The following is a 26,573-nucleotide window of genomic DNA, read 5'->3' on the forward strand; positions in this document are numbered from 1 at the left end:
ACCCAAAGCTCATGACCATAGGTGAGGGTAGGAACGAAGATCGACCGGTAAATCGAGAGCTTCGCCTTTCGGCTCAGCTCTCTCTTCACCACAACGGACCGGTGCAGAGTCCGCATTACTGTGGACGCCGCACCGATCCGCCTGTCGATCTCCCGCTCCATTCTTCCCTCACTCGTGAACAAGACCCCGAGGTACTTAAACTCCTCCACTTGGGGCAGGATCTCCTCCTTTACCCGGAGAAGGCACTCCACCTTTTTCCGGTTGAGAACCATGGCCTCGGATTTGGAGGTGCTGATTCTCATCCCAGCCGCTTCACAGGCGGCGGCGAACCGATCCAGTGATAGTTGGAGGTCACGGGCCGATGAAGCCAACAGGACCACATCATCCGCAAAAAGCAGAGACGCGATCCTGAGGTCACCAAACCGGATCCCCTCAACACCATGACTGCACCTAGAAATTCTGTCCATAAAAATTATGAACAGAATCGGTGACAAAGGGCAGCCCTGGCGGAGGCCAACCCTCACCGGAAACGAGTTCGACTTACTGCCAGCAATTCGGACCAAACTCTGGCACCGATCGTACAGGGAGCGGACAGCCCGTATCAGCGGGCCCGACACCCCATACTCTCGGAGGACCCCCCACAGGACCCCCCGGGGGACACGGTCGAATGCTTTCTCCAAGTCCACAAAACACATGTGGACTGGTTGGGCAAACTCCCATGTACCCTCGAAGACCCTGCTGAGGGTGTAGAGCTGGTCCACTGTTCCACGCCCAGGACGAAAACCACATTGCTCCTCCTGAATCCGAGGTTCGACTATCCGGCGGACCCTCCTCTCCAGTACCCCTGAATAGACCTTGCCAGGGAGGCTGAGGAGTGTGATCCCCCTATAGTTGGAACACACCCTCCGGTCCCCCTTCTTAAAAAGAGGGACTACCACCCCGGTCTGCCAATCCAGCGGCACTGCCCCCGATGTCCACGCGATGTTGCAGAGTCGAGTCAACCACGACAGCCCTACAACATCCAGAGCCTTAAGGGACTCTGGGCGGATCTCATCCACCCCCGGGGCCTTGCCACCGAGGAGTTTTTTAACTACCTCGGCAACTTCAGCCCCGGAGATACGAGAGCCCATCTCCAGGTCCCCGGGCCCTACTTCCTCACTGGAAGGCGTGTTGGTGGGATTGAGGAGGTCCTCGAAGTATTCCTTCCACCGATCCACAACATCCCGAGTTGTGGTCAGCAGCACACCATCACCACTATACACAGTGTTGACAGTGCACTGCTTCCCCCTCCTCAGACGCCGGATGGTGGTCCAGAACCTTTTCGAGGCCGTCCGAAAGTCGTTCTCCATGGCCTCACCGAACTCTTCCCATGCCCGAGTCTTTGCCTCGGCAACCGCCGTAGCTGCACTCCGCTTGGCACGCCGGTACCCATCTGCTGCCTCAGGAGTCCCACAGGCCAGTAAGGCCCGATACGACTCCTTCTTCAGCTTGACGGCATCCCTCACCGCTGGTGTCCACCAGCGGGTTCGGGTATTGCCGCCATGACAGGCACCAACCACCTTGCGGCCACAGCACCGGTCAGCTGCCTCGACAATGGAGGCACGGAACATGGTCCACTCGGACTCAATGTCCCCCGCCTCCCCCGGGACATGGTCAAAGCTCTCCCGGAGGCGTGAGTTGAAGCTCCTTCTGACAGGGAAATTAATCCTATTCATCAAATTATTCAGTTGGCTGCAGGGTAAAGGTGAAAGCAACATTCAAGTATCGAAAGTACCTGGAGAGTGGTTCATTATTAGGGACATACAGTATATTGTACAGGTAGAGTCATGTAAAATAAATGTATATCTTATGTTTCCCTTGGATTCCTTTCCAAACATTACTGATACTTGTAGTTTTATTGAATTGGACGCCGCTGCAGGAAAGAAAGTGAAGTCAGACTCCAGATGTGGACGCCGCTGGAAGAAACGCGTGACTTTTGCAAGCTTGACGTTTTCAGGACCTGACGTCAGCGACGAAACTTGCTGAGTTGTCGGACTGGCAGACGGTCAGATGACTTCTATTTCATTATCTCTTCTGTTCGGAAGTAATCTGCGGACTTCCCTCCATTGAAGGAGAGAAGACGACTTTGTCTTCACAGGTAGGGCTATTTTCTTTTTTTTTTTTTAAGTCTTGTTCGTTTTCTTTCTTTACTCGTTTTCTCAGTTTCCCATGAAGGAAGTGTCTATTTGATCAAAGTATCACTTCAGGGTGGGATCAAAAGTAACCTCTTTCATTTAAAAGATTATTAAGAGCCACCGCGCCGCTAATATTCGCAAGTGGAATATTTTTTGAAGAACTTTGTTCTGATGCGTTTGGTTATTTCAGGTGGACCATTTTTCGCATCCTCATTCCTTGCCCAGAGCCTTGGATTAATAAAAAAGACAGGAGTCTAACAGCACTTCGAGAAGTAACATTATAGCGTAAATATACCCAGTTGTTTTTTTCGACGGAAAGTCAGGACAATAAATAAACATGTTTACATCTTCTTTACTGCCACATCTGGCCTTTGTATGCTTTTATTTTGAAAGCCCCCTGAGTTTGTTTACGCCCGGTCTCATTTTGGTCACGTGAGCCTCAACGACAGATCAGATTCGGACTGTTTATCACTGAAACTGTTTTTTATTTTCCACAGCGCTTGGTCATTCCTGCTTCTTAAGGACTCCGTCGACATGACATCGTTGACACAGGCAAGATGAACGTTTGATTAAATGGTTGAATGATTGATTTTCCCCGCCAGGTTTGATATTTTATTCCGGCATTTTGAAGGCAGATACAGGAACGCCACGAAGGACCTCGAGCTGTTGTTGACATAGCAAAGAAGCTAATAACAAATTAGCTCCGATATTTGTCTTACGTTCAGTGAATGCGTTCTTAAAAGCTTTCAAGCGAGTTCCTGCAGCACAGTGTCAATCAGAAAAAAACCCTGTTTTTATTCCATTTTGATTCAGCCATCAGGGGACATGTGTTGACTGAAATCTCAGTATTCTAAGATCACTTTGCATTTATATTTACAATTCATACCTGCGTGTCCTTTTTAGGAGTTAACCTTGTCATGTCTTTCTGTTCTTTGCGGTAGTAGATTATTCTGTTTTTCAGGTATCACATATCTGCACCTTCACCTTTTCTTTGGTAGCATTTAAAAGAAGAACTGAGAAATGACATAGAAAGACCCGCAGATGCCAGGATGTGAGAGTATAATTGTATAAATGGAGTATGTTTTGTCTCCAGCAGAATATACGGACAGATGGAGTTCTCACACGGAGCACTTTAGGAGCAGCTGCTGACACCAACTTTACTTCCCTTTGCCCTAATGGATCCCAGTGGGTTTGGGAAGGGTTGGGGGAATGTGCCCAGGATGCCAGGGACATGGCCAGCATCTACTTAGGCCTCCTCTCCATCCTCTGCTTCATGGTTTCCTCCATCCCGTAAGTGTTTGTGTCGCTGTCCCTTCGATCCCCTTTGTCTCTTCAAATGTGTGTAACTCGGAGTTTATTTCCAGACAATGCTACAGCTCATGCAAAACGGGGAATATGAACCGTGCCCTTTCAATTTGGTTCCTGTTGCTGTGGTTGGGAGGCGACTCTTGCAATTTGATCGGCTCCTTCTTGGCAGATCAACTCCCACTTCAGGTAATACGAGCATCGGTAGTTCCTTTTTTTTGCTTACTCCAAGCCTGGTTTTGCTTTCATTTAATTCAGTCCTTGAGCACGCGTGTCAAAATATCATTAATTATGTGGTCTTTTCTGCCATCTAGACGTACACAGCAATATACTACGTTTTTGCTGACTTGGGGATGCTAAGTCTGTATTTTTACTACAAGATAAAGAACAAAATGGCTGAAAGTGAGTTTTTCTTGTTTTTTTTGTTTCACCATCCCCCTCTCCAAATATCGCACCACACACTTACTACACTTACTAGACTACAAGTGTTTTGTAGCATGTAATCCACTTAATCTGTAATGATTGAATCACCTCATGTTTACCTCTGTAGGGACCCTTATTGCACTAACCTGCCTGTGGCCCAGTTTTGGTGTTAAAGCTGTCTTTTTTTACCCTCCAGACAGGACAGTTTTGCTTGCGGTTGGTATGATTTGTGTCATTGGCTCCAGCACGAGCTGGGTTGTTCTTCCTGGATTCAGTAACCACCAGCAAATAAATCCATCTGTGCTTAGAAGCCGAACACTTCTCTCAACCACTGATTATGCTGCTGTCAAGGTGAGTAATTTATGTTATCTAGGCCCATGAAATAAGACAAGGCATTATTTCTTTATTTAACATGACTCTTGATGTCTCTCTCTCTAGTCATTCCCCCCTAAAGAGATTGTCGGTTTCTCCATTGGTTCAGTATCATCAGTCCTGTATCTGTGTTCCAGATTACCCCAGATATTCACTAATGTAAGTATAGATATACACTAATGTAAGTATAGGTATACAATAATCTAAGTATGGATATAGACTAATGTTAGTATGGTTATTCACTATGTAAATGTGGCAGTGTGGAATTGTTAACAAGACAAACATGACATTGCGGTATTACTCAAGTATTATTATAAATTATAGTTATAATAATCCTTTTTAATTCCATAGTATTAATGATATATTATTAAAAATTAGGTACATAATGTGTACTAACAATAACCACATTGATGTATGAAAACAGTAATGAAGAGAGAACAAACCTGCACTCACTGGCCACTTTATTACTGTTCAGTTGCTTATTAGCACAGATAATTAATCAGCCAATCACGTGGCTGCATTTCAACACATTTGGGCATGTAGACGTGGTCAAGTCACCTTCTGAAGTCCAAACCAGCATCAGAATGAGGGAGAAAAGGGATTTAAGTGACTTTGAATGGGGCCTGGTTGTTGGTGCCTGACTGGTCTGAGCGTGTCAGGAACTGCTGGTCTGCTGGGATGTTAACACACAACCATCTCTGGGGTTTATAGAGAATCATCCGAAAAAGAGAAACTATCCAGTGAGCATCAGTAGTGTGATAGAAAGGTGACTCCAATAAGCAACCAAGGAATCCAGAACACCTTGGAGAAGATGGGCTGCAGCAGCAGGAGTCCACACCGGTGCCTCCTCTCAGCTAAGAACAGGAAAGCGAGGCTCCAATGCTCACAGACTCACCAGGATTAGACAATAGAAGACTGGAACGTGTTGCTGTTATGATGAGTCTTGGTTTTAGCTGAGACATTCAGATGGTCGGGTCACAATTTAGCATAAACAGCATGAAACCACCCTTCATCCCCTACAGTCACCTGAACTCAATCCAATAGATCACCTTTAGGATGTGGTAGAACAGGAGATTCACATCATAGATGTGCAGCTGACAAATCTGCAGCAAATATCTGATGCTGTCATGGCAACATGGAGTCAAATCTCTGAGGAATGTTTCCAACACCTTGGTGAAAGTGTGATATGAATGAATTTAGACAGTGCTTAAGGCAAAAGTGGTCCTACCAACCTACTAGCAGAATCCTCCTAACACAGTGGCCAGTTAGTGTATATTGTGATAGCATATAGATACAACTTAAACCACCTGAGTAGGTTTAAAAGGAAATTCTGATAGGGGAACAACTCTAAACGAAGCACACAAAAAGGTACTAGTCATTACCAAAAATATATTTAAGTCCCAAGAAATAAAGTCAGACACATCTGAATGTTATTTTTTTCCAGGTTATGCTTTTTAACAACCACGTTTTCTTCTTCAGTTCAAGAGGAAGTCGACAGAGGGAGTTTCTTACTTCCTGTTTGCGCTGGTCATCCTGGGAAACACCCTGTACGGCCTGAGCATTCTCCTGAAGAACCCCGATTGGGATCAGGGCGAGAAAAGCTACCTGGTGCATCACTTACCCTGGCTCATCGGCAGCCTCGGCACCCTGACGTTAGACCTTATTGTATCCTTTTAAAAAACAAAACAATAGGGGCCGGGGGGAGCAAAACACAGCTGCTGGGATGGGGCCTCTGGGGTGTCTCCAGTCCCACATACATGCCACATTTTAGACAGGCCTGCCCTTGCTCATTAAGTGGTCTCGTGACTGCATGCGTGGGAACGTCATGTGTTGTCAGAGCGCCTCGAATGCTGATGGGAAATGAGGACGTCAGCGGAGATTAAACAGGAGCACAGCTGCAGTAGTGGCCCCTGGAGGCCACAGCCTTCTCTGCACACTACCAGAGCGAAGCGCTTCCCTACTTCCACGAGGGTCTGTGGAATCACGTTAACCTTTTGAAGCCGTTTCCCTTAAAAAGAAAAAAGTCCCATAGCCTCCGAACACTTTCGCTGTTTGTAATTTAGGGATTATTAATGAGCTAATGAGGATTTTACTCTGTGATAAAGGAGTGTTAAAATGCTAAGAGGAATTTTTAATCCTTCGAATGAAAAAAATGAAGTGTAAAAGACAGGTTTTCTGTGGATTTTCAGCCTGAAGCTTCCTCGAATCAGTCAGCCAATTATTTATTTTATTCTTGTTTCATTTAAGGATTTTATTGGATTGAAACATTAACACCTCCTTTTTAAGCGCTCCTTAACAGCGTTTGTTCAGATCTCACTCCAGTTCATGATTTACCGCAGAAACGTCACCGTGGAGGACGGGAGCATAGATGAGACCACGGTTCTGATCACAGCTTAACGGGAGGGACACCATCGCACTTCGGCTTCCAGCGAGACCTCATCAGTTGGGAACATTATTATTACTTTTTATTTATTATGCCTTTGATTTGACGTTTACAGGTTGGTTCATCTACCATCGTGTCACGACACATTTCACACCATCGGTCCTGCTGCCGTTTGGATGTAAATAGACGGTCAAGGATTTTAAATGTTGGGATTTTTCTCTGTTAGCTTGAATTTAGCTCATGAATCAAATCAAGAGTTCAGAGAAACATGCCGCGTGTGTGTATGTGTGTGTGTGTGTGTGGACGCTGACTGTATAGAGTGAAAAATTGTAAATAATCAAGTTTAAATTGATGTTTACTGACTCAAAATCCTGTAATTTGAAAAAAAGGAGCTTTTTTTATTTTTGGGGGGTGTTGGGCATTTTTGTGGGTTTTTATTTGAATCTTCATGAGGTAATCCTCACTGGTTCTGTTTGTACTGTTGACAACACTTAAAGGGTTGGTCCGGTTTGGGGTCCTTTCATTCTTGTATTGGGATTGTTCTGTGGGAGCGGTCCAATTCTTGTACTGTCATGGAAAAACACGATAAACACTTTTGTTATAAAACCTTCATTCTCGTCACATTGTGTGATTTTATTTTTATTTTTCTTTTCTCCACATTTTAAGTACCGCAAATGCTTCTCCTCACGAGGAACGTGTGCGTGGGTTTTCACTCCCATGTTTCCCAAAGTCACGGCCTGCTCTTGACCCTGATGTTGCATTTTAACCTTTTGCCTTTGCTGCCCTCAGCCCCCCCTTCAACCATGTTTGACCTGCTCCTGGGAGGCCTTGACAGTTATGTTGTTTTTCTTCATTAGCCGATTCACGCTGGCCTCTTGCCTCACACCCTCCTCCCTCACAGCACACACACACACATGCACACACTCTCCCCAACTTTTAAATATAATGTAATCTCACTCAAAACAGTAAGAGCCCACACACAGAGGACGGAAGGTCAGTACAGAAATACTGAGGCTTTAGCAGCTTGGGGTGTGTGTGTGTGTGTGTGTGTGTGTTTGGGGGATGAAACAGTGGCAGAGATTATGAAGCGGGTCGGGGAGTTTGCAGGAACCAGCGCTAATGAACATCCATCCGTCAAACGTAAAAGAAGCTGTTTATAAACGCCACACTGGGAATTTGATAATGAGATGATCGGAGTTCCTGGATGCAGGAAGACAGAGAGCCTCATCTGTGATGTGATGGTTGCCGTTTATCACCCCCCCCCCCCCCCCCCCCCCTCCAAACTGGAAAACATCACGGTGAATTTGTGGGAACACTCCAACGCCGCTCCTCTTCAGCCCTGAGTGACGTGTTTTCCCTGCTTCGTCCCACTCAAAGTGTCTGTTAATTATTTCTTCTGACAGACATTTACAGGCCTTTGGTCAGTGGCTCCAGTACCCACCAAGAGTAGCTGTCGTTTTAAAGGTTCTGTTTACTCGTGTGTGTGTGTGTGTGTATTCTGAGAGATAGAGACAGCCCGGAGGCTGAACGTGACCGAAAGTGAGACAAGTAGGACAAATCGAGGAGACGGCAGGACGTCCTCTATCTTGGAGAAACGGTGAGTCCACAGTCCTCAGCTGCTGGTACCTTTACTAAAAGTTTAGAATCCAGCGGTTTTGATTTGTGACCTTTGACCTTTTTACACTGTATCCTGTTATTATCTTCAGATCATAAAAGAGGGTCTATTTTATCGGTGTGTAGTATATAATTGATCAGATCCTGGAGTCCTAAATGTTAAATGGATCCTATTTTTACCATGGAAATGTTTTGCCTGATAGACAGAAGCTTGTTCCAATATGACGGATTGTCCTGATCTTTTGGACTTCCCACCTTTGGGATGAGGGACGGATCTGACTATAATCTACCGCTAATGTTGCATTGAGGTACAGTAGGAAAATGAAAAATTCAGCTTTAAACGCAAAGCGAACTCCAGCGTCCTGGTTGTTAATGACGAGGGGCAAGAGTCCATGTCTAACTAAGCTTTTTGGAGCAACATCTCCGATATTTGGATATTTCAGTACTTGAAGTTTAATGGTTTGGGAAAACCCACTGGGAATGTCACTCTGGTTCTTTTACATGGGTCTTGCAACATCCAGGAGGCTAAACATGCAAAAGTAAAAGTGAGATTCAGAGCTTAAAAATAAGAAATAAAATTCTAAAAGTGAACAGTGAGCTAGTGATGCGTTCTAGCGCCGGACGAACTGTGAGCGTCGGACCCAGATGTGATGAAGGCCTGAATAACGCACTTCAGCGGCAGGCAGGGCACTGAAACAGGCAGCAAAAACAGCGTTTGGACCCAGACCCAACCCAACGTGATCCAATCATTTGTTAATATAATAACAAAGTTTGTGGAAAACTACATTTGGACAGAACAGCAAGGAGTTAATTGTTATGTGTCTTTAAAAGAGACCCTGAAGGCATCACCGACCGAGATCAGAGTAAGGGCCCTGAAATGAAAGAAAGAGGTGATGGAGAAGAAAATGTGGGATTCAAACCATTTAGAATCTGCTGGAAAGGTCAAAATAAATCATTGCAATGACGTCGTTATTCAGACCTGATTTGGGATCGTTCCAACCCAGTGTGCATCTACGACAACATCATAGAGTTCTGGCTCGAAACTCGACTTTTCCATTTTACAATCACAGAAAAAAAGTAGATCGAACACAACAGAGAACGAAAAGGTCAATTCTGAAGGTTCTGGCAGAGTGGAAATGGGTTGAGCAATAATAAGGAATATCATATCGACGTTACACTTTTAAAACAAATAGCTCCCCTGTGCTCTTTAGTGGTGATGACCACCATTACTGAGCCACTAAGGTTTCTTTTTCCTGCACACGCCAGAATACAATCAGCACAGACCCTCATATCCACTTACGACGCCCACATTGTGCGTCCATGTGAACAGAATCTATTCCTGAATATTCCAGCCATTTTCACCGAGGTTGCTGCCAGGATCAGTAAACATTTCAGGGTTATTATCGAGCTGCGGCAGCTCTCTGATAAAGGGCCTGTCTGAGGCTGCGCAGCCACGATTTACGATGCCTTGAAGGCGTCAGTCAGCCCCACACATCACTCATTTGTTCTCTGGCATCAACCGTAGATCGTTTACAGTAATCCCCGGAGAGAAATCCTGCACGAGGGCCGTCGAATCCAGCTGATCTGACCGCACTCCAAGTAAAATGGAGTAAGAAGTCCCCCCCCTTCCCCCCATCAGAGCCTCTGTCCAACAATGTGACGCCGCCAAAAAGATCCACTGTGACATTTGCGCACTCTCCGACTCGTCTCCATCCTTCAGCCTCGGTCCAAACACCGCTGACTGCTCGCTGTCCTCCTCCGTATCGCCGGAGGTCAACAACAGATGGAGGAGTGGTCGGGTGGCTTCTTTAGTAGGACGGAATGTGACAAAATGACCAATAGTGGACCCGGGACGCTCTCAGACAGAAGCCCTCATCCAAACGTTGGACGTGCTTCTTCTTAATGCAGACGATCCTTTTTTATTCCTGTTTACTGTTTTCTGAACGGTCCACCGTTGAAGCAGTCGCCAACAGTTTGGGGGGGCATTTCCTCACGTGATAGGAAGGGGAACAGGAGAACACCAGTAGTTTCATTCAAATCTATCGAATTGTGGCCGAACCCGCGCGTTTAGCTAGGCGAGCCGTCGCGTTGGGGAAAAAACCCGAAGCAACAAAAAACAAGAACATTTCCACCTGTTTGGCAACAAGTGCGAGTTAGTCTACAGATCTTTGATCATCATTTCAATCCTAATCACAATCAACGCTGTATTTATTTCAGAACATGACTTTAGGCTTCTTTTTTGGCAGCTTTGAACCAAGTTTGTTTAGATTTTTAATTCACTTGGTGATTTATCCCCAAGATTGCTTGGTATTCATTGGGAATAGCATTTAGTTATTAAATGGTTTTATTAATTGCTTTCCTTTTTGTACTGGATTCCTTTCTCTATATATTCGGCTTACTCGGATGTATTTTATGTGCTATAAAAGGCTTCTTGACTCATTTCGCTGAGCTTTTCCAGGAAGTGCTACCCTATCAACGGAATTCTTGTACCATTTGTCACTGAAATTGATCGGCGCCGCATCAGTGTTTGTCTCTACTGTAACGGCTCGGGGACGGTTCCCATAATCGGCCAGTCGAAAGCGATGATATGTGGGTGGGAGGGCGCCATCAATCCCCAGTAAGCATGCTGCGTGTCAGGCGGCCGTGCTCGCAGAGGTCGGGGGGTCAGCGGCGAGGTCACGTCTCTGTCTTGTCGGGGTGCTTGGGGTCCCGAATTCTTCCACTCTGTCCAGTTCTGGTGAAGAGTGTGTGGGGGAAGAGGAGGTCCGCCAGCCCCTTAAATTTAACTGCTGTCTAATATTAACTGGAACACAAACAGAACAGTGGTAAACAAAGGGCAGAGTAAACACACTCCCAAGGTTTAGAGTACACACACACTCACACACGCGCGCGCGCACACACAAATGTCCTTCATTCTGCTAATGAGGGCTCAGCTCGCCATTGCTGTCTGCTAATTTGTCCCGCTCTGGGCCAGCTGTTTGGAACGCCGTCCCATCCGGGCCCCGACTGGGTGTCCCTTGCCTTCCCTGTGGCCCGTTCCCTGAGGAGCCTTAAGACCTCCTCCAGCACATCATGTAACACAGAGTCTCAGCTGCACCCTGGCGCTCTGCTTTTTTAAAAATAGGCTGGGATATCTGCCTGGACAGCCCAGAGACCTGGACACATCCTGGGGATTGAGGAATGTCTCCGAACTTCCCAGATCCTTCATATCTGCGTGAATAATTGACTGTGTGTGAATGTTTATGCGTATGCGTGAGCGCGTGGAGATAGACGTGCATTAGTGACTACAGAGAGGATCTTCTGTCCAGATGAGAGAGTGGAGCGAGCTGGAGATGAGCTTCACGGCGGGAGGGTTCCTGTCCCCCTCGGATAGCTACTGCTCCGCGGAGCAGCAGCTCCAGTATTATGGTGAGTCCACGTGCACGCTTTCAGCTCGTACTTCTAGTTTCGCACTGTTGCTCTTCTGCTTTTTCCCCACTTCTGCATTTTTCACATAATTTGCCATATAAATCTCAAGTAAATGTTTTGCTTTTCGTCCTATTACGTTATTTTGGAATCGATTTTCACTTCAACGGGATTTCATCGTCAAAACTCTCCCTGGTGAATCATTGTTGTGTAACTGGAGATGCGTCTAACCCAAAGCAGCAAACTGGTCACACAGATAACGACGAGTCGATGACGTGTTTAATAAAGCTGCTGTTTCTCACCTGGACTAACAAACAGACGTCTGTTAGATATATACGGATGCAGATATTATTGGTGACTGATTTCCTTGTGTGCTTGTCATAAAAAGTGTAATTAATGCCATTTATTATAGCACTTTTATTGGAGGATGCATATTTCTGTACATTCCTGTGTATCATTGCTGTAAACACGCCAGACATTTCTCCATTGCACCATTGCACAACGGGGATGTGAGCGCTTGTGCACGCGGCCTCAGACTCACATGAGAAGAGTCGCGCTCGATGAGCTTCAGCCGGATTCCTGCTGCGGAGCCCAGCGCTTCTACTGATGTGTGTATCGTCACCAGAACCCCCAGCTCCCTCCTGTTACTGGAGCAGATTTAGTGTGTGTGTGTGTGTGTGTGTGTGTGTGTGTGTGTGTGTGCTGGAGCAGGTTAGGGGAGTCTATGAGGGGGGCCGCTCTGCTGGTGGTGTTTGGTTCCCTGGCGTGCGTGGGACGGAGGGAGGCAGAGGAGTGTTTAGACAGTGTTCAGATGGTTTACAAACAGTGAGAATCGCAGCTTTCGTCACATGCTGAGGAAGTGAGACCCCCCCCAACACACACACACACACACACACACACACACACACACACACACACACACGAGGAGACCATTGCCGCCACAGTCTGGTACTGACAGGAAACATCTGGAGACAGAACTGGGGAGAGCTGTAGGACAGACTCCTGGTTCCTGGTGACATTTCTATAAAGCCCATCAGAACAAAACTGTCAATCAAACAATTGTTTTGCCGCCCGCTGTCGTCTGCGACCGAACCGACCGAAATAAACCCGTCCCTCAGCTGGAAGCTGTCATATTTAATGACCGCTGTCATTTGGTTCAGCTTCGTCTGGTGATCTGTCGGCATTTGGGCCGAACGCTGGCTGTTTCCTTAAAAAAAGGAGGGCGATAAGCAAACGGAGAAGTGAAAGGTTTGGAACGTGGCCCACAGTGAAAACATGGTGCAGTTTCAGACTTCTTCAAATCCATTGTGTGAATTTCGCAGACTTAAACAAGAGGCAGGGGTCGACCTAAAGATGCACGGGCGACTCCAGCGTGACCTTTGGTGCCAGTGTGACCCCCCCTCGCCGAGGAGAAAAGGATGAGGACTGCGATAGGATAAAGCTGATTTGGTCGCTGCCTCTGGAGCAAAAATCAGGATGTTGCAGATTAGCATTAGCTTGTTTCCTGACACCTTTCATTTAATTTGCTTCCTGTGATTTCACAAACCTTTCCAAAGGGAGTAAAGATCTCCAACAACACCGCAGCTGCAGCTACGTTGCCAGTCAGCAACACTCGAAATTTCCATTGTTTCTGATTTGTTTCTATCCCAAGTCTGCCGAAATCTCAGCACGTCTACGATCCCACAAGCGGCGCCGATGCAGCTGTGCTTTAAGCTGCCGCCAGTGGTCACACGTGTTTTCTCCAAGGAGACGCGATCGGCAAAGCCCGGACCGTTGACCCGAGACGGGTCAGTCAGCCACAGCGCCGAACGGTCGTTGACGACCGAATCAAACGTCCCGAAAAGGGGATCGGCATTTTTCGTTTCTGTTTTTTTTAAAAACGGCTCTTTGGGTTCTCAGCTGCATCCTGTGTGAGCGGATTGAAAAAGTTCCCGAGGTTTTCTTTTTTATGATATTCCCGGAACGGCCATAAAAGCAGCGAAATCGGGGGTCACAGGCCTGAAAACAGCCAAAGAGCGTCGCTGTGTTGTGATTTTCGTCCCCGTTGTCCCGTTTGTGTGACCTTATCAGGGTTTTGGACGACCTTCAACTTTTTGATCTCCCTTTCAGACATGCTGGCCGAGCCCCTGGGTTACCCCCTGCAGGACCCGGACCTCCAGTTCTTCCCTTACAGCCAGCAGCAGTACAATCATGTCAATATGCCCTTTTCCATCTATGGCTCTTCGCCATCCTCCACCTCCTCTCCCACCTCCTCCTCTTCCTCCTCCTCCTCCTCCTCCCAGCCGTATCACCTGCCGTACCACTACAGCCCCTACTGCTTGGAGCCCCCTTGCGACCCCACCCCTGAGCCCCCCTGCGACGGCCCGGTTCAGGGCCACGGGATGGTGGGCTTGCCCCTGGGGCGGAGGACGCGGATGGCTCTGGGGGCCAAGGGCAGAGGTCAGGACGAGCTGTGTGTGGTGTGTGGTGACAAAGCATCGGGGTATCACTACAACGCTCTCACCTGCGAGGGATGCAAAGGTCTCTCCTCTTTTCACCATCATTCTCTTGTGAGTCGGTCTTTAGCGTCCGGGAGGTCACCTTCCTCCTCTCCTCGCCCGGATTCTTTAGGTTTCTTCCGGCGCAGCGTGACTAAAAAAGCCGTATACCACTGCAAGAGCGGCGGCAGCTGCGAGATGGACATGTACATGAGGAGGAAGTGCCAAGACTGCCGGCTGAGGAAGTGCCGCGCCGTGGGAATGCTGGCCGAGTGTAAGCGATGCGCGGGGGGACGGGAGAGGTGGAACGTTACGCTTGGAAGCTCGATCAGTGCGATCCGATCTCTCCCCCAGGCCTTCTGACGGAGGTGCAGTGCCAGTCCAAACGGCTGAGGAAAGGCGGCAAAGCCCGGGGCCAGGAGGAGGAGGAGCAGGCGGACAGCAGGAGGGTCAGCTCCGGCAGCAGGCTACCTGCACAGGTACGGGATTAGCGGGTCTCGGGATTAGCCACTTTTGGGGGGGGCCTCCGAGGGACAGACCAGAAAAAGTGAAGCAAAGGGAATGCTGCTCCTTCATTCATCTGATTAGGATGACAGGAAGTGAGGGTGGGGGTGCTGGAGCCTTTCCCAATGGTCACTGAGGGAGAGGCGGGAATGCTCCCTGGAGTTCATTACTGTGTTGCAGGGTATTCCCTGATCTATTTAATATTTTAAAAAATGCTTGTGATGATGCGAGCGTCGTAACATTAAAGCCGCTTCAAAACCGCATGATTGGCCAACGGGGGGAGGACTGTCCCGAGTCCTCGGTGGTCAAGACGTCACATGATCGCCAGTATGACAGGACGCATTTCCATCATTCTACTGAGTATTCGAGTGGTTTTAGTAGTAATTTTGCTCTAATTTGAATGGTGCAACTTTGGACTTTTAAGCGGAAACAGTGGTCTGTTTACTTAAATCTGTTTGATTTGGCTGCACTTTTTGTTGACTCAGAAGCCTCGTCCACCTCCCGACATTTATGGGATTTTTACTTAGCGTACTGGTCGAGCAAACGTTCCCTTTTACCTGCTTGGCTTTGTAAAAGAAGGGTTTAGACAGGATGTTGCAACTGAAGCGTGAACATGAAAAACAAATAGTTGACACGTGGCAAGACATCTTTTGAGGTTTCCGGTGAAATGTTTCATTTTCGTCTAAGGACAGCCTCATGATAGCATGCTAATATGCCATATTCATCAAATAAACACGTCAAAGCACCACGACAGAGTCAGAGAAGTAGAAAATTTAAATGTATAAATAAATTAGCACAACCTCGAGCTAGCAAACACACTGAACATTAGTATGCTGGTGTTAGCATTTAGCACCTGCGTCTTTTTTGGGTGATTTAATGCGCCCCTAAACTTTTTATATCAGTTTGCGTTTGCTTGACTTGCTCCAGGTCCCTGCTGGTCTAACACGAGAGCAGCGGTACACCGTGGACAGGATGGTGGAGGCCCATCGACTGTACCGGATGGAGGACGGCAGCCACAGCAGGGTGGGTAAAACTTCCAACGCCTCCATAAATGTTAAAATTCCAGCTTCCAGCCCCTTACAGTTTCTGTCTCGTGTCACTTTAGTTGTTGGAATGGTCGTATACGGAGGAAGGCGAGTCGGATTTAGCGTCCCCCCACATCCAGAGGCTTCTGCAGTTTGCCAGAACAGTCCCAGGTACAAAAGAAGGGTCATGTGACCTTCTTAATCTCTTTGGGTTTTTAATTCTAACGTAATATAAAGTTTCAGGCAATACAGAAGTTCAGTGAACTGCTTTTGGAAAACCTTCTCTAAGCTACAGTATATACACGACATCGGCCCAGGATCTCGCATGGGCCGTCTACGACGTTTGGAATTGACGTAGAATAAAAGTTCTGTAAACACGGTGCCGCTCCGCTCGCAGGTTTCGAGCTGCTGGATTTCTCCGACCAAAGCTGCCTCCTGTCCTTCTCTTCCCTGGAGGTCACCTTCCTGCTCTCAGCTCAGCACTTCGGCCAAAACCCAACCAGCTCCAGTCCAGGTGAACGAATCCAACGCACCTTTTTCTTGAATCGCATCTTTGGCATCAGCGTGAGCCGAGTTTCAATAAAATATGTACCGGTACGTCCCACACCAGCCCTGCAGCTGTTTAACCCGTCTACACACGCCTGGTTGAGGAACGCAGCAACCAAGCAACACAGTCGGACGTCAGTCAGTTCAGGTGAATCACTGGAGCGTCACTGGAGTTGTTTTGGAGCATTCTATTAAACAGACCCTGCAACAATCAACCACTCTGTTGAATCCAGGAGGAAGCAGCCAGGATCTTCTCGGGCCGGTGCTCAACTTCTTCCAGAGCATGGCAACGCTGCGGGTGACGGAGACCGAGTACACACTCCTCACCGCTACAGTTCTGCTCTGCTCAGGTCTCACGGCCAATCGAGACTTCAGATTGCGACGGAGTCCCTCGTTTGTGATTTGCACTTAAATCGATCTCCGTCTCCGCCCCGCAGACCGAGCGCCCCTGCAGGCGGCACACTGCGTGGAGAAACTGCAGGAAGTGGTCCTGGACCTGCTGTCCAGGGCGTGCAGGGCCCCAGGCGGAGCTGCGCGAGGGGGCCCACAGCGGTTCGGCCGCCTGCTGGGCCGGCTGACAGAGCTGCGGACCCTCCACCACAACTACCTCCTCCTGACAAGGCAGCAGCCGGGACTCTTGATGGAAATAACATAGCAAAAGTCGCGGCTCGCCACCTTGGTCGTCTCCTGGAAATTTTAAGGTGGAATTAAAGGACTGAGAAATTCAACAAAAGTTAATAGTGATCAGTGTCATTGGACGCTTTGAATGCTTAGATCCAAGGTGTTTTAAAGGTCTGGTTCTAATTCAGTCCGCAGCCAGAGGCACCAGGAGACCAGTTTCTGGCTGACGTTAGCAAATATGGGACATCGACGTGACGTTTATAACAAATGAATATTCATAAATACGAGCACTCGCACAGACATAGGCAGGAATCCCAGACTGGTTTCCATAGAGCATTTATTTCCCCAAATGAGAAAATACTGTTTGAGATGACGATGATGAGCAGAATCATGGGAGAATTAAAAGCTTATAACGGGTTTCAGTTTCCATTTGAAGAAGAAAAAAAAAAAAAAACAACAAAAAGAATTAGAGCTCGGGAGGATGAATGAAATCCTCTGGGGCTCGACAAAAGGTCTTCTGGTAAAATCATTAAAAATCCAAAAAGCAAACGTGGACCTGTCTGCTATAGTGTTGGCTGCAAGGCTTCGCCACCTGACTCCATTTCTCTTAAATAAACTGTAATTCTCTGCACGCTTTAAGTAATATAGCTTTATTTCTATAGTTTTGTGTTCCATAAATAAATTATTTCTCTACGTATCAAAAAGAGGACTGAAATATTAAGAATGGCTCGTCGTGTTGTATCCTTTACACACAGCACCACGAGGTCACGTCAAGCTCAGAACACCGCAGCAGATCGGGAATTATTTCACCTCCACAAATATACACAGCTTTGCCCGCCTGGGTTGATTGAAGTACGCATTTATAAAAACGGCGTCATTAAATTAAATCGGCTTTGATAATACACATACATATGTACACAAACGTGTGCCTTCATATTATACAAGTGTCTTTGTAAAAAGTTAAAATGTAAAAAGCTATTGTATAAAAAAAAAAAGGCAGTTATCCATTCAGGTCTGCTGTGCTCCATATAAATATGTCAAATCTCTTCTGACAGTTGATTCCTTGGCAGTAGCATGAATACAAAATAGAAGGGAGTTCTCCTTTACATTTGATCCTGACAAACGGATTCAACACACCCAACTGATGGTAGCGGCTGCAGCGGCGCGGGGGCCAAGAGGTCCGCGTCCTCCACCCCTGAAGCTCAGCGCCGCTGTTGTGTTGACATTAGTGGTTTGGTTATGACCTACGGACTCTTCGTGCTTCGACTGGCAGTCGGGTAGAAATGCATAGTGGTTGGCTTCAGGCACGCACGCGCCCCCTACAGGAAGTTGGAGGCCACAAAGCCGTTGTTGTGGCTGACCCGGCTCTGGTGGATCATGGCGCGGTCGTACGCCACCTGAACGGACTTGCGGATGCTGGACTTGCGGCCCTCCATGATCCGCAGTTTGTCGGCCGTGTCGTCCAAGCCCAGAGGCGTCACCTTGTCGCGCGGGAGCCACTGCCTGCGGGGTCAAAGGGGCGGGGTGAGACGGTTGGAAACGACCGCTGAGCTGAGTTTACCGGAGTCTCACCAGGTCCGCTTGTTGTCGAAGAAGAGCACCAGATAGAGCCTCTCGTTGGCCTCCTCCTGGCGCTGCTCCCCCAGATGGAGCACGTCCTTGGGCGGGACGGGGATGGGCACGCCGTTGTGGAGCACGCCCTCCTCAGGCATCTCCGGATCGATGACCTGGAGCAGTCAGGCAAACAGTTTGGTGCTCCCGACATATCGGAACAGACGGGTTTCTTTACAAAGAGGAACAGACTGATGGGCGGAAGCAGCTTCTTGGGAAATATGGCTGGTAAAATGCCGTGTTGCTAATATGTAGCACGTTCTGTTTATCTCGATCAAATCACAGATCTCTTTACACTCATTTATAAAAGAAAAGAAAAACAAAGGCTGGCGCTGATTTGCTGAGAGGTGGTCCAGAATTCACCATGAAGCTGGTTTTAAGGGTGAGGTTGAAGTAGTTTTTACCAGAGCGGGATAGGATGGATATCCACGACATTTAGCCCACACCAGCTCCAGAGGCTCCAGCTCCGGCTCGTCCTCAGATGTTCGGCAGCCGGTTCCTGCGTCAACACGGAGATTTCAGTGAGAAAGAAATGAGCAAATGAAATGGAAACAGGACAAACGTGTGCTCCGACGCTATAAATTCAACTTTCCAACAACATACCAGTGTAGTCGGAATCGCCGTTTATGATCTCTGGGAAGGGGACTTTGGAAAGAGCTGGTTTCCCGAGGCTCCGTTTGAGTGGTGAGCACCTGCGAAATCAGCAAGTTTGAGGCGCTAATATCGGTCAATGGTGACAACATCCAAGCGCCCCGTGAGAACAGAACACTTACATTTCTTTTTTAAGGACTGGACAAGGCTGGGACTCAGAGTCGGACTCGCCGTCTTTATGCTTACTACAACCGTTGGTCAGCCCTGAAAGAAAAGAGGAACAGTTGGATGTGGATGCTAAGGCGCCGTCAAGTTCAGGGGGAAACTGGGACGGTAGCGATGGCGATGCTCAATAGTCCACGGACGTCACAACAATAACAAAACAGTTGCGACAGGCGGCTAAAAAAAAACACGGTCCGGGGAGGACAGTGATGTTTATTTAATTGATCAGGGAGGCTGTAACAAAGTCCAAATTAATAAGTTATTAGTGAAGTTAGGTTAGTAAGTGAAAAGAAATAGCTCCTCACCACTCTCCAGTGTGTTTTTTGGTATCTCGGGTTCAGTATTTGAGCGGAGGACTGTACTAGGGGTCCATTCTTCATTGAGGATGAGGGGCGCGGGGCTTTTCTGCGGGGTCTTGGATGGTGTGGACGCAGGCGTGGAAGAAGGGGTGCTGGCTGCAGAGCTGGGGGCCGTCGTGCTGCGTGGAGCATCACCTTGAGGACCCTTTCCATTCAGACAAAGTCCGTCCCGCTCTCTAAAAAGCTTTGCTCCATTTTTCGCCTTCTTGAACAAGACAGAGGTCCGTCTTCCTACCCCGCCCGTGGTAACCCGCCGCGGCGAGCCGAGTTCCGGAAGGCCGTTGGCCACCGCCTGTCCTTCCATGTGCAAAATGGGAGGTGGCGACGCCGGCCGCTCCTGCGCGTTAGTGCAATTAATGTTCTGTGCCGTGCCGTCCGAGAGGTCGTCCTCCAGCTTCGGGCGTTTGCAGGGCCAACCGGGGGACTGGGGCTCCCCTGTGATGGGCCGCAAGGTGGGCGGTTCCAGAGGCATGTCTCCCTGGCGTGGCGGAGGAGCTGGCCCTGTCGGTTCTAGCGTCGGAGGCGATGAAGATTTGAAGTCTTCTGAAAGACGAGAAAGGGGGAGAAAATCTTAATTTAATTTCACTTCACCCTCAGTTCGAAAATACTTCCCATTTAGCATGTGGTTTGATGTGGTGGTGTAGTTTTACACTGGAAAATGGTGCCACTTCGTAATGATGTCACTGTAACAGTTGGAAAACAGCCCCGAGGGTGTTGAGATACTGTGTTCTGTAGCTGTGGAGAGCCTTGCCAAGTCGTAAGGAACTCAATTTAGTCTCACACCAGCAGCAACTGACACACTTCACAGGTACTCTGCTGCCCTCCTCTATGCCAGCAAGAGACTGTGTGACTGAACTAGGCTGTAGGCAGAAGTGGGATGGCATGACATGGGTGTATGTGGCCAATGGAGAGTGGTGAGTCCATGAGAGTGATGTACAGAAGAGGTGCAGACAGAGTGCACTGGGAGAGAGGAGTTGCCATGGCTAACAAGACTCTGTGGGCCCCTACTTACTAGACTGGAGACAGTGGGGTGGTTTGGGTTGGTGCGTGGGGGGGACCCTGGCTCAATAACCTGAGGACAATGTTCTGTTAGCTTAGTTTCACAAATGGTCTCAGTGTAATAAAAAGAGGTTTTTATAAAGGTCTGTGAATTGGAAATCATACTGTTGAGATGTCGGCGCCTCCCAGCACCCACCTTTGTCTGAAGGTGACAGACCGTTGTCTGCTTTGGACTCCTTGTCGCCCTCTTCCTCTTCGTCGTCGTCCTCGTCCTCTTCTTTGAGACGGCCGTTGAGGAGGCTGTTGCGCGGGTGCTGGCCCTGCCTGTAGCGGATGTTGTTTATCTCTCGGCGGAGGAGGCGGATGCGCTTCGTCCTAGCGCCGCTGCATCGCATGGACGTGACGAAGTCCAGCTTTTCCAGCAGCTCTTTCAGCTGCTCCTCCACGGTCATATGGACTCGGTTGTCTGGGTCCAGCATGCTGTCGACTGGACACAACAGAAGGAGTTAGTCTGCCAGTCCACAAACGCCATACTCACGCTGCGTTCACACCAGAAGCCGCCATTTCATTTTCAGCCTCCAATTGAAGTTGAGAGAAGCTAAACTTTTGCAAATCAATGACCACGGTGACAGCCAAACACAGGCCGATCTGACGCCGACTCCCCGGACTCTCCGGAGCTTCTAAAAATGTGCAAAGCACATGCTAATTCACCATTTTAGCTAGGTAGCCGACTTTTATCGCTTCGCGGTGTGAAACGGGCCGCAAATGGGCCACACGCCAACTACCCCAGATGCATTTTCAAAGCCCTTCTCCCTCGCTCGCTCACCATCCTCCCACGTGCAGCTGTAAAAGTCCCGTTTCTGTGGCGACTCGAGGAGAAGCATGCCCGTGCCTTCATCAAAGCCAGTGTTGGTGGCTTGCCGTTGGGCGTGACGTAACACAGCTCCCCCTAGTTCCCGAAGCCGCAGCGCTGTCCGGTGGTAGATGGTGTCCTTGGTGTTGTACAGGAGGCAGTTGGAGATCATCAGGTTGAAATCGCATTCCAGGTCAGCCACCGAGCGATAGGCGTGACTCTCCAGCTTGGATTGCATAGTTGAGAAGTCCATGGGCTGGCTGATGAACTCTGGGTAGTCTGGAACCTGAGGGCAAATTCACAACATCACTTTAATGTATGGAAAATGAAAGCAAAGGATCCACAAGATTAAACTAAAAAGCATTTAACCGTTTCAGTTATGACCCCCCGAGATCAACCAATCAGACGTGATTGTCTTGTACTGCTAAATAGATTATTAAAATCGGACAACACGTCCTGTTTCATTTACTGGTTCGAATAATACAGATCTGTGCTGTAGCTATAGGTCATTTGCACGACGAAGTCTTCAAAATTTTGTGATTACTGGGATTTAAAGAAATGCTTGAAAAGCAAAAGGGAAGCCGCTGCGCCACTAAATGGCAGCGCGGCCAACAGCGTTAGCAGTAAAATGCCCCACCTCCTTGACGTCCACCGGCTGTGCAAAGATCAGAGTGGTGTCCTTCTCCTGGAGCTGCTCCAGGGTGGAGCGGAGGAGCACCAGCATGGGCGTCAGCTGCAGCTCCAGGACTGTCTGATGAACTTTGACCTGTGTTCAACGACACGAAGCTGTAACTCCAGGTTAAGAGGAAACAACATCCCCCAGCGCTGCATTAGGCAATACCAATTAGACGTTACTGCCGAGGAAACATTATGGGATGTTGCTGTACAGTTTGGATCTCAAACATCTGTTAGAGAATTCAAAATACGGACAAGAATATCAATTTCACGTGGTTTTAAAGGCTCTGTAGCCAGGTCGTGTAGCTAGGACGTCTTTGTATTTGTTACCTGTTCCCGTTTGAGTTTCTCCCGCTTGCGGATGAGCTCCACCAAAAGTCTGGCCTTTTCCAGGTCATGGCGCAGCTTCTGCCAATATCTTAGGGTTTCTCTTGCAGCAGAGACCTTCTCATCCACCTCCGGCTACAAAATATTCGATTTAAAAAAACAAACAAAAAAACCCACCATGAACAATACTGTCAAACTTTGATGATTAAAAAAAGCCTAAAGCAGTTTGAGATTGCCAGTGTTGCCACTGGTTACTGTCCAAACCTGTTCTGGATTCTTCTGGGCCTGAAAATGAGAGTGCAACCGCCGAACGAGTGGCACGCCATTCCTGGAGTGGCGTTTTAGTAACCAGTAGCTATGCAGCCGCTGCATGAACTGGTTTTTCCTCTGGAAAATGATTCCCTTGCAAATGACGTTCAGCCTGAAGAAAAGGGACAGACGGGAGTTACTCCAGGGCATCAGGTCATGCAGCTCTGCTGTAGGGTGGAATTCTGGTATAAATGATTCATTCTTACGCTTGAACAAGCAGAAAAATGAATAACTACTGCAGGAAAAATCACAGCTTCATTTTTCTATCACATACAGACAACACAGACACGCGCTCTTAAAGCCACAGAATTTGACTTTGCTGTCGCAGCTAAGTGGCAGCAGCAGGTTACACGACTTCAACGACCAGCGACTTTTATTTATTTGTTGGGCACAGTGATGCAGGATCACAGCTGCGGATGAAAACCTCTGATGAGATCCAAGTATTGAAAGGAAATCGCACCTGCTCGTGGGGATTTGAGGCACCGTCACTTGTGCTACCGCCTCCGTGCTTTTCTTCCCTTTCTTTTTATCCCTCTTGGCATCATCTTCGGATTTCCTGCCTTTTTTTGGTGTTGCAGGACACTCCGCGTAGGCACTCCGTCCTCGGCTGGCCCTCCCTCTGCTGCCCACCACTCTCCCTTCGCTTTCCTCGTCCGAGTTGCTCTCCTGCCCTGCAGGAGAATGAGCCTCGCAGAACGCGGTCTTCTTAACAGAGAACGTGGTCCCATTGACGTTAATCTCTCGCACGGGTTCGATCTTCATAAACAGGCCGGCCCGCTGAGCACAGGTGACGTGAAATGCCGTGTAACAGTTGGCCTTTTGGCACTGGATGGACGCGCCGTGGCCTTTCTGCTTGCACAGGTAGCAGGTCAGCTTCCAGCGTGCCGTTGGAATGTTGCCAACCCCTTCAATCGGTTCTAAAAAAACCGTGTTGGCGAAGCAGACTTCAGGGATCCAGATGGCACAGACGACATGCGCCCAGCGTCCGTCGCTTGTCTGCTTGAATGCCCCGCCGTGGTTCGGACAAAGAACGCAGTCAACGGGTTTCTGAGGAGACTGGAGGCAGCAGCGGCACAGCCACTGGCCCTCGGGGATGTAGGGTACTCCGTAGCACTCCTGGTGCACAGCGAGGTTACAGGAGTCACAAAAGAGAATGACATTGCTGTTTAAGCATTCGTCATCCAGGCACACGCAGCAAAAGGCATCGTCTTCAATAGTGTTCTGGGCAGGCACCCGATTACGGGCTTCCTGATAAGCCTCCTCTTCCAGCCGGTCCACCAGGAGCTCGAAAGTGTCCGGGGAGACGGCCGAAGATCCCTCCGTTGTCCGGCCGGCGTTCACCATCTCCAGCCACGCCGTGTCCTCTTCGTCCATGTCGTACTCTGCAATGACGTCGAGCTCCTCGGGCAAGCGTTCGATGTACCGGTAATACGCTGTGGGCAGGGGAGGAGCTTCGACAGGGACGAACGTTTCCAAAACACGAAACTTGGGATCAGGTAGATTCATTTTGTCGAGGTACGAGGAAGGCAACTTCTCCGGGGTTTGTGGCTGAGAACCGGGGTGATGGTTTTTGGAGGTCTTTGAGGTCTTTACAGGGCATCTAGAGTCTTTTCGGCGGCCTCTCGGTGTGATCGCTTTGCGGACTGGTTGGGCACTTTTGGTGGGGGATAATGGCTGCTTACTGTTCTCTTTGTTGCTGTTACACTCATTAATATCCTGAGCCTTGATTTCATCTTCTGTGACGACTTCCAAGGGCTCCAGAATGGAAATGCGGTGAAGCCTACCCTCTAGTTCCACCTCCACCACCTTCTGAGCCTGGGCGTAAGTCAGAGTCTCTCTGCTGGGAGATGCTTTGAGGCTGTAAGGGGATGGGGATCGCTGGCGGTTCCCCCCACGTCCCCCAGCTATGCCATTGGTTTTAGAGACATGAGCTGCACCTCCTGCAGCCACCTGGCCTTTTCGGCGTGGCTTCCTCATAGGAAACCAGTCACGTTGACTCCTGGATTTAAAAAAAAACAAAACGTGTTAAAAATAGTGAAAATTGCCACTGAGTGGATTGATACTCTTTTTTTTTTGGACTAAGCTAATATATGTGATGTTATTTATTAATTACTGGGGGGGAAAGCGCCCAGAGACCACCAAGCAAGCACTTTCCCGTCAGTTGTTTTTGCCTGTAGTTTTGTAGTAATAAAATGTGACCTAACATAGTAAGTTGCTTTATGCTCAAAACCACTGGGCTTATAGATCAAACATCAGAGCCCCTCTGGAATCTGGAACATCACCAAAATGTAATCAGCTCTTCCTCGGCCCATTATCAATGCTTCCCTGAAAATGTCATTAACTTTCAGAATGTTCATAACTTTTGGAGTTATGCTGCTGAAAGCCAGACAACCAAAACATAGGCTGTAACAACCTATAAATGGGTAATAAATGTGCTGACAGTGGAACAAATGAGAAGGGGTTAGGCACACAGTTTAATGCGTACGTGTCCAATTAAGACGAAAGAATATGTACATTTTTCTTGACCACATTACAGAGATTACTTGAAACGACTGAGCGCTTTTGAAGTCACAACAAACACGCCCAATCAGCTCTCGGGATATTGGAGCGATCCATCACGGAGCCAATCACCTTCAAGAACACCACTATCTCCGACGATCAGTGCCCTTATTTCTCGAGCAAAATGTCAGCCATGTTTATGGGTTTTAAATACAGTTCAAAGCTTTATTTTCCCCTGGTAATTTTGACAGCGCTTATAAGCTATAGAAGAAGGGTTTCGTCTTCTAAAGTCCGGACGAGAAAGGCACAGTATTTGCGCACTTTAGACAGCAAAGCATATACTCAGGTTATTAGATATCGCTAGCTAACCTGCTAACTTAACAGATGGGCAGTACCAGATCATCTGCTTGTTTCTTTAACGCTGACAAGGCTAAGGGGCAACTAATGCCATTAAATTTTAATCGGAGTTAACGGCACAGAAACAGTAGCTTATAAATAAGAGCCATCTTACCTATTATAGCAACTGTCACACAGCTCCTCAGCCGGCGGTCTACAGTCGCTTGACAGTAATGGTTGACTATCCTGCCGCCTTACTTGCTCTAGTCTCAAGAGCTATAAGCTATCGTTAGCCAGCTATAGTTTACGAGTACAGCCGGTATATTTCCCTAATTTATAACGCTCTCGTTCCGTCACAACTCGACATCAAGGAAGTGCCAGGTAGTCACCAATGTTTACTAAAAACACAAGTGGTATGGTGTCAAGAATAATCCAAAAAACATCTCATTGTCGACCGTTTGTGAAGAGATAAACTAGCCTTCTTCGGCTAACTGGCTAGCTATTTGTGCTAACACCAAAAAGGCTAAGGTAAAAACCCGACACTTCCGGATATATCCTTCAAAATAAAATCACTACGCTTATTGGATCTTCCAAAAAAATTGGTTCTCCCCTATTTATGTCAAATATTGAATTTAATCAAGATGTATGACTTTTTTGGAACTTAAAAGGCAATGACATTTTCAAAATGTCGATCTGGTCCTTTTGATGTTTTCCCATTATAGTTCATCTTTTATTATTTTGGCGACAAGACCCACTTCCGCTTTAATGGTGGCCTGCGCTGCTGTGGCTTTATTTAAACAGCAGATTAGCACAAACGTATCCCGCCTCTCAGACGTCACCAACAGAGCACGATTTTCGCGCGCAGGCCGGTTTAGAATTGGTTAGAATGATGTTTTCACAGTGTAGATTTAAGCATAACAATCCTATTTAGATTTTTCCCAAG

At 48.0% G+C, this 26,573-nt stretch overlaps 3 protein-coding genes across 11 annotated transcripts; 2 read left to right on the plus strand and 1 right to left on the minus strand.

Moving 5' to 3' along the window:
* Positions 1-1,994: 1,994 nt before the first annotated feature.
* On the plus strand, positions 1,995-7,269 carry slc66a1 (solute carrier family 66 member 1). 8 transcript variants are annotated; one of them, XM_057040003.1, is made up of 10 exons: positions 2,017-2,137; positions 2,365-2,459; positions 2,672-2,726; positions 3,268-3,464; positions 3,539-3,668; positions 3,794-3,881; positions 4,099-4,253; positions 4,341-4,433; positions 5,754-5,939; positions 6,585-7,269. In XM_057040003.1, the coding sequence occupies exons 3-10, from the start codon at positions 2,709-2,711 to the stop codon at positions 6,669-6,671; spliced, it is 954 nt and encodes a 317-aa protein (XP_056895983.1). In that variant the 5' UTR covers positions 2,017-2,137; positions 2,365-2,459; positions 2,672-2,708; the 3' UTR covers positions 6,672-7,269. The 8 variants fall into 8 exon arrangements, with proteins under 8 accessions (XP_056895986.1, XP_056895982.1, XP_056895983.1 ...); XM_057040007.1 differs by having other exon boundaries at positions 3,271-3,464; XM_057040006.1 differs by lacking the exon at positions 2,365-2,459 and having other exon boundaries at positions 1,995-2,137; positions 3,271-3,464.
* A 730-nt stretch (positions 7,270-7,999) lies between these two features.
* On the plus strand, positions 8,000-17,480 carry nr1h5 (nuclear receptor subfamily 1, group H, member 5). Of its 2 annotated transcripts, none has more exons than XM_057040208.1 (11): positions 8,000-8,254; positions 11,580-11,679; positions 13,786-14,196; positions 14,287-14,427; positions 14,508-14,632; positions 15,585-15,680; positions 15,763-15,853; positions 16,080-16,196; positions 16,293-16,376; positions 16,462-16,578; positions 16,666-17,480. In XM_057040208.1, exons 2-11 carry the CDS (start codon positions 11,580-11,582, stop codon positions 16,881-16,883), a joined length of 1,500 nt encoding a protein of 499 aa, XP_056896188.1. In that variant the 5' UTR covers positions 8,000-8,254; the 3' UTR covers positions 16,884-17,480. The 2 variants fall into 2 exon arrangements, with proteins under 2 accessions (XP_056896188.1, XP_056896189.1); XM_057040209.1 differs by lacking the exon at positions 8,000-8,254 and adding an exon at positions 10,699-11,499.
* Positions 17,170-26,477, minus strand: brpf3b (bromodomain and PHD finger containing, 3b). The gene is made up of 13 exons (XM_057040207.1): positions 25,806-26,477; positions 23,256-24,794; positions 22,751-22,907; positions 22,490-22,621; positions 22,122-22,250; positions 21,458-21,770; positions 20,828-21,118; positions 19,579-20,175; positions 19,234-19,315; positions 19,064-19,152; positions 18,865-18,959; positions 18,422-18,576; positions 17,170-18,352 (listed from the first exon to the last, which is right to left on the minus strand). Exons 2-13 carry the CDS (start codon positions 24,770-24,772, stop codon positions 18,169-18,171), a joined length of 3,741 nt encoding a protein of 1,246 aa, XP_056896187.1. The 5' UTR covers positions 24,773-24,794; positions 25,806-26,477; the 3' UTR covers positions 17,170-18,168.
* Between the last annotated feature and the right edge of the window lie 96 nt (positions 26,478-26,573).

Source organism: Takifugu flavidus, chromosome 8 (assembly GCF_003711565.1).
Source record: "Takifugu flavidus isolate HTHZ2018 chromosome 8, ASM371156v2, whole genome shotgun sequence".
Lineage (NCBI taxonomy): Eukaryota > Metazoa > Chordata > Actinopteri > Tetraodontiformes > Tetraodontidae > Takifugu > Takifugu flavidus.